Raw genomic sequence first — 10,830 nt, 5'->3', positions numbered from 1 at the left:
GGGGGGGGGGGGGGAGGGAACACCCGAGGTTGCCCGAATTTTTAACCTAGTAATGAGATTTTTGACCGAAAAACATGCCCCAAGTCAACATTCGACATAGTTATTGAGAAAGACTCTTTGTAATGATTCTAGATCCACGTCAAGAGTTCGAACTCTTTGCCCATAAGAGCCATTAGAAAATCTCTGTAGCTCAGTTGTAAACATATTATTACAGTTGGGATTTCAAATTTTTGTTAATAATTTTATAAGAAAGGGCTTTACATTTTTGTAATATCAATTTGTGTACATTCTGTTCAGAATTAATTTGATGTTATCGCTATATAAATATCAATAAGATGTTAGGAGATATTTCAGGACGGAGCCAAGTTGTTTTTTGTGGCACCGAAATGGATTCAAGTGAAGTTTTGGGTCCTACTTTTACGTTAGGGATTTCGAAAATATTCTTACATGTAAACAACAATTGACATTTTCGTCTAAATATAAAATTGCGTAGATTCCGTTCAGAATTTTTAAAAGTTTATTTGATGTTCGACGATATTTCAGGATTAAGCTAAGGCCTGAAGTCGATGGGAGAAACCCGAGAATCTAGGAATCAGGAAAGTAAATACAGAGATATTAGAATATCTAGCTAGATACAGATTGAGTTTGTTTACGATATTAATTCCTAATGAAATACCAGCGTGGGAGAGATTACAAGATTTATCAATATCTACTTCAAATATACCGTGTTTCATATAGTAGATAAACTTCGTTGTAGGTATCGGGGTAATAGTCACGTGATCATCGACGGTCAATCAACAGGCTTCTACATATGTTTTGTTGTGTGTATATGAAAACACACAATTTTCAAATATTTCAGTAATGGCAAATCCCCTCGTTTAAAAAAAAGTTGTTTTGATTGGTTAAAATGCACCGCCTTAAGCATTTCGAATAAAGTGAATCGCCATCCTACCTATTTTTGAAAAGAAGAGCGTAATGTAAATGACGATTGATACTGTTCTACATTCATTCAAACTGATTTGTAGTTTTTGGTTTTGGTTGGACATGTCTTTCTATAGTAGTGGTTAGTTCATCAAAGCACACAAAGTACAGGAGCAGACTAGTGCAGCTTTTTATTCAATTGTCAACCGCCCTCATATATCAATGGTTTGTACACTAAGTATGCTACTGTTCGTCCTAAACAAATCAGTAGCAGATTAGTGGAGCTTTTTTTCATTTGAAATTTGATTTGTAAATTGCTTCTTCTGGTTTTGTTTATGGATTTATGGTTTGGACTGATACCTAGTTTCTTTGTATGATAATTATATTTTGGGTTCAGGAATGCCAGGAATTCCCGACACATTGATTCCATTAGTCACCGTCTTATCTGGTTAGTATATTTGTCATTCTGTCTGATTATATGATGTAACAACTGACTAAGCGATATGTAATGTGGGAAATATCGTTACTGTTCAAATAACAGTAAGGTTTATTACCTTATTGTCGACTGCCAACTCTACAGACTGTACACGTTAAAGCTCCCTTGACAGTTGAAAATCGAATAAGAGTAGGCTAATGCCGCTGTCCTGGCAAAATTTCCCTCATTACACCCTGCATGGCGTTCCCGTCTTCATTATCCCACGTGGTGCAGAAAAGTAGGACGTAAAATTCCATTTCATTTCATTTCGACTGACAACTACGGTAGATCTTAAAAAAATGCTCTGACAAGGGGTCTCATTGTTTTGTGCCGTACGAGCTACTAGAAACCCTGTCCATGATATTCCGAGAAACTGGAACTAGTCGACGAACTCCTGACGTAAAACTCGTCATATAAGCTTAGCGTCAGGATGTTTATTGTCGGTTTATTGACAACTTTTCAGAGAGAAAGTCTGGCATGGTTGACAGATTCCCGACCCCAGCCATCTTTAGTTGACATCACTAGATGATCTTGTCTACTACAAGGATATTAGAGAATATAACGATGTTATACATGTAGACGAGATCAAAGGTTAATGAGAATGCAGAATAACTGTCACTAGATATCCATCAAACTATCGGGCTATCAGTTAGATCACAATCAGTTACCTATTGATTTCGGCCCATTTAATTTTAAGGCTATTTTAAAATTGCTGCCATTTATGATCGCTTGGTAAAATAACAAAAATGAAATTTGAAAACTAAATTTAATAAGATTTAATGGCAGATTTTTATTTTACTATTTCACCAGAGGAATGGTTGTAAAATAGTTGAAATATTTCATTGGTTCTTAGGTAAATCTGTGATTACAGTTGTTAGGTAAAACTGTGAATCTGTTACGGTTGTTAGGTAAAACTGTGAATCTGTTACGGTTGTTAGGTAAAACTGTGAATCTGTTACGGTTGTTACATAAAACTGTGAATCTGTTACGGTTGTTAGGTAAAACTATGAAATTGTTACGGTTGTTAGGTAAAACTATGAATCTGTTACGGTTGTTAGGTAAAACTATGAATCTGTTACGGTTGTTAGGTAAAACTGTGAATCTGTTAGGGTTGGTAGGTAAAACTATGAAATTGTTACGGTTGTTAGGTAAAACTATGAAATTGTTACGGTTGGTAGGTAAAACTGTGAATCTGTTAGGGTTGGTAGGTAAAACTGTGCATCTGTTACGGTTGTTAGGTAAAACTGTGAATCTGTTACGGTTGTTAGGTAAAACTGTGAATCTGTTACGGTTGGTAGGTAAACTATGAAATTGTTACGGTTGTTAGGTAAAACTATGAATCTGTTACATTTGGGAGGTAAAACTATGAAATTGTTAAGATTGGTAGGTAAAACTACGAAATTGTTACGGTTGTTAGGTAAAACTATGAAACGGTTAGTTGGTTTAACTATGAATCTGTTACATTTGGGAGGTAAAACTACATAGAATCGTAGTTGTGTTTTTTCTCGCAGTGTTCGTTGATACAGTTAACTGCTATAATGATGAGTATTATTATTATAATTACAGCAACGGTTATCAGTACAGGATACAACAAACCCCAGCCTGTTAAACTACGTGGACCATCACCTGAAACAAACAGAGTTGTTTTTCTAATATATCCATATATTTATATACTATATTCTATAATTGGCCGTTTTAAATCAGATATTTTCATTCTTGTTCATGATTGGTATATAGAATGAGTATAGTGGTTATGGCCGATTATTTCTTATTTCCGTTGAAAGTAATAAAATAGTTTTGTCCTTTGGCAGTACCATTTTTTATAGACTTCGACAATTCGAAATGAATTCCACTGTTGAAATAGTGCTCAATACATCAATTATAGAGCAATATAAAAATACCACTGTTAAAATATTGCTCAATACATCAATTGTAAAGTGATATAGAAATACCACTGTTAAAATAGTGCTCAATACATCACTTATAGAGTGATATAGAAATACCACCGTTAAAATAGTGCTCAATACATCAATTGTAGAGTGATATAGAAATACCACTGTTAAAACAGTGCTCGATACATCAATTGTAGAGTGATAGAGAAATACCACTGTTAAAACAGTGCTCGATACATCAATTGTTGAGTGATATAGAAATACCACTGTTAAAACAGTGCTCGATACATCAATTATAGAGTGATATAGAAATACTACTGTTAAAATAGTGCTCAATACATCAATTATAGAGTGATATAGAAATACCACTGTTAAAATAGTGCTCAATACATCAATTGTAGAGCCATATGGAAATACCACTGTTAAAATAGTGCTCAATACATCAATTGTAGAGTGATATAGAAATACCACTGTTAAAATATTGCTCAATACATCAATTGTAGAGTGATATAGAAATACCACTGTTAAAATAGTGAGCAATACATCAATTGTAGAGCGATATGGAAATACCACTGTTAAAATAGTGCTCAATACATCAACTGTAGAGTGATATAGAAATACCACTGTTAAAATAGTGCTCAATACATCAATTGTAGAGTGATATAGAAATACCACTGTTAAAATAGTGCTCAATACATCAATTGTAGAGCGATATAGAAATACCACTGTTAAAATATTGCTCAATACATCAATTGTAAAGTGATATAGAAATACCACTGTTAAAATAGTGCTCAATACATCACTTATAGAGTGATATAGAAATACCACTGTTAAAATAGTGTTCAATACATCAACTGTAGAGTGATATAGAAATACCACTGTTAAGATAGTGCTCAATACATCAATTGTAGAGTGATATAGAAATAACACTGTTAAAATAGTGCTCAATACATCAATTGTAGAGCGATATAGAAATACCACTGTTAAGATAGTGCTCAATACATCAATTATAGAGTGATATAGAAATACCACTGTTAAAATAGTGCGCAATACATCAATTGTAGAGCGATATAGAAATACCACTGTTAAAATAATGCTCAATACATCAATTGTATAGTGTTATAGAAATACCACTGTTAAAATAGTGCTCAATACATCAACTGTAGAGTGATATAGAAATACCACTGTTAAGATAGTGCTCAATACATCAATTGTAGAGTGATATAGAAATACCACTGTTAACATAGTGCTCAATACATCAATTGTAGAGCGATATAGAAATACCACTGTTAAAATAGTGCTCAATACATCAATTGTAGAGCGATATAGAAAGACCACTTTTAAAACAGTGCTCAATACATCAATTGTAGAGCGATATAGAAATACCACTGTTAAAATATTACTCAATACATCAATTGTAAAGTGATATAGAAATACCACTGTTGAAATAGTGCTCAATACATCACTTATAGAGTGATATAGAAATACCACTGTTAAAATAGTGTTCAATACATCAATTGTACAGTGATATAGAAATACCACTGTTAAAACAGTGCTCGATACATCAATTGTAGAGTGATATAGAAATACCACTGTTAAGATAGTGCTCAATACATCAATTGTAGAGTGATATAGAAATAACACTGTTAAAATAGTGCTCAATACATCAATTGTAAAGTGATAGAGAAATACCACTGTTAAAATAGTGCTCAATACATCAACTGTAGAATGATATAGAAATACCACTGTTAAGATAGTGCTCAATACATCAATTGTAGAGTGATATAGAAATAACACTGTTAAAATAGTGCTCAATACATCAACTGTAGAGCGACATAGAAATACCACTGTTAACATAATGCTCAATACATCAATTGTAGAGCGATATAGAAATACCACTGTTAGAATAGTGCTCAATACATCAATTGTAGAGCGATATAGAAATACCACTGTTAAAATAGTGATCAATACATCAATTGTAGAGCGATATAGAAACACCATTGTTAAAATAGTGCTCAATACATCAATACTAGAATTATTATATTCTATAATATAATATATACTTACTTTTGGGGTTTATTTCAGTCGACTTTGGCGGCGGAGTTGTCATCTCTAGGATGCTTGTGCTGCTTGAACAATAAGTCACGAACTCCATATATTGGATGCCAGGACTGTCAACATAATTGGTAAGATTTTTGTCGAGTGGTGTACTGTATAACAGACACTCAAATTTATTTTTGTTGAATCGCAGCGAGATACATTCGGGTACGTTTTTGCACAAACGACTACAAAATGTAATTACAGTAAGTCTTTTCGTGAGAATTGGTGTAGCTGGATTCATCTCAATTTTTCCGTTAAATTCAGTGTTCTGTATTATTAAGGTACAATTATCCTCAACATAACCAACAGAATAGCCAGTTACAAGGGTTAAAATACAGCCTGAAATAAATAGGAACTAAAATGAATAAAAGTATCACAAGAGGCTTTTGGTCGGGACATTGCCTGTGTATCAGGAAATATATTGAAATTTACACCATCCAAATTCCCCGTCCTTTTTGTATTCCTAAAACAAAACAAAAACTATCTCTTCTTGAATGACAGGAAAGAAAAATCTTTGGAAAGAAAGTATCCAAGGCAAAGAGCTTTCAAGCGATCGTCATGGTTTTGGAATCTGATGAATTCTAGTTAATTATAATGACAGCGATAATTTGGGGCTAAAAATATAAATTTTACTTACCAAACAATTTGAGTCTCATTTTTGTAAGCCAAGGTTTCAGAGCGTGCGTTTTAAACTAAACATATGCTACTATCTAGAGTAAATTAACTGAGATTTGAATCATTTCACTAATAATCGTATTATTTCAACATTGTAACATTTGTTCTGCTTAATTTTAAAGGGATTGCAATCAGATTTTCTAGCCTAATGATGTTTGATCGGGAACACTGGTAGCTTCCATTTGCTTCATACCAATGTTCAGTCAGGCGGCTGTGGTTTCTGTAATTCTAGACACGGTTACCAATATGACGTGGCTATCATAGAGAAAACAAAGTAATACTTGTCATCAATGATCTAACGTGATTTTTCTTTAAATTGTGGAATTTTGATTAAGTGTGTTAAAAATTGAGAATATCCCAGAATCCCTTATATGTAAAAAGTAATTCGTTTATTATTTAACAAAGCAATTGATTGGGTGACCATTATATGACCCGGAAAAGAAGAAGCATAACAATCTTGTCAGAGCATGGTTGAGTGGAGCATCTTTGTCTACATTTTAATTAGATTGACTTTAAATGCTTAAAACAACCAGTGATTCAGATATAACTGGGAAGAAAATGTTTAAAATATTTTTAAGAAAGTAATTTGTAGCGATAAATTTCCATTCTGGACCACCCCCCCCCCCCGGCCCCCTCGAGTCTGTGATATGTTTTATTTTGAAATGAAAATTAAGCCCTCTAAATGATAAAAATTGAACTAAAATCCGAAATGCCCAGACCCCTCACCTCAAGGGGTTTGGCCCTTCCGGTTCTTATTTTTGAACCCTCCTCAGACATTTTCTAGATACGTCCCTGATGACTATATAGGCTTCATATTTCATGTGGGCGTATTAAAATGTTTCAATTAATTGTCTCCAACTTTTGATTAATCCTTTCAAAAGGTGATTCGTATTTTGAGACATTTATTGACAACCTTTCGACATGCTACATTCACGATATATATGACAGATAAAAAAGGAGACAAAATTAAAAAAAAAAAAACCTTTCAACAGTTATAATTTCCATATTATTGTTGTTCTGGCAATACAGACACGAAGAATTTCAGTCTCACTTAACCGGAAGTTGATCATCAAGCAGACCGGAAGTTCATTATTGGTTAAACCGGAAATAATTTGTCTGGCATTGTGAGTAGCGAGACTTTTCTTTCCATTTATTTTTCATTCTTTGACATTGATTGCGGAATGTAACCCCCTCCTTATCTCCATTCCGTCAATCATAAATATAAACCACGAGTTAATCACTGAGATCGAAATACTGCTTAACATTAAAACAAAAAGAAAGCCTACATATTATGTGTTTTTCGACATATCCCATCATCCCCTAATGCATGTTGACATATGTCGATGTCTTTAACGTGTTCTGAACGACCATGTATTTAACGTGTTCTGAACGACCATGTATTTAACGTGTTCTGAACGACCACGTATTTAACGTTTTCTGAACGACCATGTATTTAACGTGTTCTGAACAACCATGTATTTAACGTGTTCTGAACGACCACGTTCAAAGCATCATACGTTCTGCGTTTGCGTGACATGTGAGTCATACAATTTATACGCGGAATATATTGTGCACGCACAAATTTATTCGACGACCTTGCCGTACTTGGACGCAGTAGTGTGCTACTTTTAACTTACACAAAACTTATTGCCAAATGTTTAAAAACGCTGTACCAATCGCCATGGTTTTACAGGATCATTAGGGGAACTAGTTTTTCACAGTTGTTAGTATAAGTTATCTATAAGTTATAGTAGGGTTCTATATAATTTAATATTACGTTATGTATAAGTGCAATTCATTATAAACGTTACCTCACAGAGCCACATGTCTTTGTTTCAAGTCATGAAGTAGTCACCTATTGTTAATAAGATACAATTTGGGTCAATAACTAGCGATAACAAAGGTTTCCACGACTTTCGTATTTATTGCATAGACTTTATTTGTTTAACAGTTGACACATAGCTTTCACATTGACATACTTGCTTCATGTTAAACTTCATCAATATGAGAGACAACATCTGTATATTCATACTTGTCCTTGTCACATCTCGTCCTACCCAGCATTCAAGATAGTGTATTGGTGACGATTTGCTGTTTTCATTTCGGTCTTGGTATTCCATCTCCACAGGTTCATAGTTGCGAGAGAGGACTGTTCAGTCTGAATACTTTCAATGAACCTGAAGATATAAGGGTACTAGGTTTCAGCTTTTCAGGCTTGGAATGCCAAGCTTACAATACAAGGTTCAGAATTGATATCAAATTATACTTCACTTGAATATTTCTCTTCGTGACATGTACAAGAATGGCTGGAGATTGTTCCATAGGAATTGTCAACTTTCATTTTAACCAATCATACTCTAGTCTCAGAAACAAAAATATTTTATCTTAGCCAATCAGTAATAGTGTTCATAGCTCACCGCCGAAAATTGGACCTTTAAATCCATTTGTGTCCAGAATCACCTGCATTTGTAAGTTAAAAAGACGAGTCGTCTTTTCATGAGACACTGTCATAAAAAAGACATCTAAAGAAATAGGAAAAGAAATTCCTAGTTTGAAATATAGCTTGATTATAGTCGTTCAAAAAACGACAGAAATATACAGATAATTTTTTTTTGAGGAATTATGCGAATTTCGTACATTTCTAGTACTTCTGAATACTATTGACATATATTTAAGACAGAAATCAACCCCCTATATTGTCGCTACTATCCCTTTAACTTGTCATCAATCAGGACAATAAGGTGAACTGTTATTTAAGTTTGTCAACTCGGCTTCTTCTGTAGTATTCTTCAGTATCCCTGTAACTTATAATATCTGATAGGTATTTCAAGTATGTAACCGGTATCTAATTAAATTCCACGTGATTGTTATCTTCCTGCTGATTAATTAAGAAGATTGGGTTCAAAGAAATTAATCAATTTATAATTATAACGAGGTTTATATCTAGGACAGTAAGAGAATTGTATTTAGGTCATCAAACTCCAATCAACGTAATAATGATGACAATAATAATAACAATAATAATAATGATAATAATAGTAATAAATAATGATAATAATAATAATAGTAATAATAATAATAATAAATAATGATAATAATAATAATAATAATAATTAAAATAATAGTAATAATGATAATAATAATAATGATAATAATGATAATAATGATAATAAATAGTAATAAATAATGATAATAATAATGATAGTAATAATAATAGTAATAATAATGATAATAATAATGATGATAATAATAATTATGATAATAATAATAATAATAATAATAATAATACTAACAAATGATAATAATAATAATAATAATAATAATAATAATAATAATAATAATAATAATAGTAATAAATGATAATAATAATAATGATAATGATAAAATCTAGGTTTTGCATGAATCAGAATTAGGTTTGTCAATGTGTTCTGTCCTGCTAATTTTTATGTAATTTGTATCATGCGGCCAAAAAGATTTTCTCGTCACGTGACGATTCATTGACCAAGAGAAGTCTTTTTTATAAGGTTCAAGGGACATTCCGCTTTTTTCAAGATCAAAATTTTTTTCTGCTCAAATTTGTTAAAACTATAAACCAAAATCTAGAGAAATTTACACTTAAACGTATCTGAAAGTTTTAACTTAAGAAATCCAGCCGTTACGATACGTAATGTTTTAAGTTCGTTATGCTTTTTGGAAGCTGGTTACGTTCTCAAGTGATAATCAACCATAAGAAATATACTTCTTATATATGCCTGTTATTATAATTTGATAACGTTACCTGTATGTGTAATGAAACGTTGTGTTCAATAATAAATAGAAGTCTATATCCATAGCAATTGTTGTGTCTTAATGTGCAGTGATACTTCTAAATGTCTTACAAGGATTATATAATAATACTAATAATAACTTTAACTAAGGAAATCCAGCCGTTATATTGTTAACGTCAAACTATTTAAAAACATTATGTAAGAAGTTTAAGTTCGTTATGCTTTTTGAAAGCTGTTTGAAAACTACTGTACGGATTGAAGAAAAAATCCTTACTGTAGAGAAATATGTCTCGTACGCTTTCGAAATGTTTCAACTAATAATATCAAGAAATTATAAAGCCAGATACCAAAACTAGATCAAAATGCTTAATTAACGTCAGGTAAGATAAACTCCATTTGATTTCATTATTTCAGAAAGGGAACGTCAGGTAAGCTAAACTCCATTTGATTTCATTATTTCAGAAGGGGACGTCAGGTAAGCTAAACTCCATATGATTTCATTATTTCAGAAGGGGACGTCAGGTAAGCTAAACTCCATTTTATTTCATTATTTCAGAAGGGGACGTCAGGTAAGCTAAACTCTATTTGATATCATTATTTCAGAAAGGAAATGTCAGGTAAGATAAACTCCATATGATTTCATTATTTCAGAAAGGAAATGTCAGGTAAGATAAACTCCATATGATTTCATTCTTTCAGAAAGGAAATGTCAGATAAGATAAACTCCATATGATTTCATTATTTCAGAAAGGAAATGTCAGGTAAGATAAACTCCATATGATTTCAATATTTCAGAAAGGATATGTCAGGTAAGGTAAACTCCATATGATTTCATTATTTCAGAAAGGAAATGTCAGGTAAGATAAACTCCATATGATTTCAATATTTCAGAAAGGATATGTCAGGTAAGGTAAACTCCATATGATTTCATTATTTCAGAAAGGTAAGGTCGGGTAAGCTAAACTGCATTTGATTTCATTATTTCAGAAAGGTAAGATAA

General features: G+C 32.3%; 3 protein-coding genes across 3 annotated transcripts in view; 1 reads left to right on the top strand and 2 right to left on the bottom strand.

The window, feature by feature from the left end:
• Positions 1–2,245: 2,245 nt before the first annotated feature.
• LOTGIDRAFT_142280 (hypothetical protein) lies at positions 2,246–2,698 on the bottom strand (the record flags this gene model as incomplete). Its single annotated transcript, XM_009052006.1, has 1 exon — positions 2,246–2,698. A coding segment is annotated over one exon (453 nt), but the record flags the coding sequence as incomplete, so codon positions are not given.
• A 175-nt stretch (positions 2,699–2,873) lies between these two features.
• Positions 2,874–6,044, bottom strand: LOTGIDRAFT_173977 (hypothetical protein; the record flags this gene model as incomplete). The annotated part of the gene is made up of 3 exons (XM_009052005.1): positions 2,874–3,022; positions 5,356–5,727; positions 6,026–6,044. The coding sequence occupies 3 exons, from the start codon at positions 6,042–6,044 to the stop codon at positions 2,874–2,876; spliced, it is 540 nt and encodes a 179-aa protein (XP_009050253.1).
• Positions 6,045–7,887: 1,843 nt separating this feature from the next.
• LOTGIDRAFT_173976 (hypothetical protein) overlaps positions 7,888–10,830 on the top strand; it is a gene marked incomplete at both ends in the record, with an annotated part of 6,351 nt that continues 3,408 nt past the window's right edge. The window contains 12 exons of the mRNA XM_009052004.1: positions 7,888–7,910; positions 10,245–10,258; positions 10,293–10,305; positions 10,340–10,352; positions 10,387–10,399; positions 10,482–10,495; positions 10,578–10,591; positions 10,626–10,639; positions 10,674–10,687; positions 10,722–10,735; positions 10,770–10,773; positions 10,818–10,821. Coding sequence (XP_009050252.1) covers positions 7,888–7,910; positions 10,245–10,258; positions 10,293–10,305; positions 10,340–10,352; positions 10,387–10,399; positions 10,482–10,495; positions 10,578–10,591; positions 10,626–10,639; positions 10,674–10,687; positions 10,722–10,735; positions 10,770–10,773; positions 10,818–10,821 — 154 coding nt within the window. The remainder of the gene's footprint in view (positions 7,911–10,244; positions 10,259–10,292; positions 10,306–10,339; positions 10,353–10,386; positions 10,400–10,481; positions 10,496–10,577; positions 10,592–10,625; positions 10,640–10,673; positions 10,688–10,721; positions 10,736–10,769; positions 10,774–10,817; positions 10,822–10,830) is intronic.

The sequence above is a fragment of the Lottia gigantea genome (assembly GCF_000327385.1).
Source record: "Lottia gigantea unplaced genomic scaffold LOTGIsca_178, whole genome shotgun sequence".
Classification (NCBI taxonomy): Eukaryota; Metazoa; Mollusca; class Gastropoda; family Lottiidae; genus Lottia; species Lottia gigantea.
The sequence above is the reverse complement of the archived record's forward strand: the minus strand, read 5'-3'. Positions and strand labels throughout refer to the sequence as shown.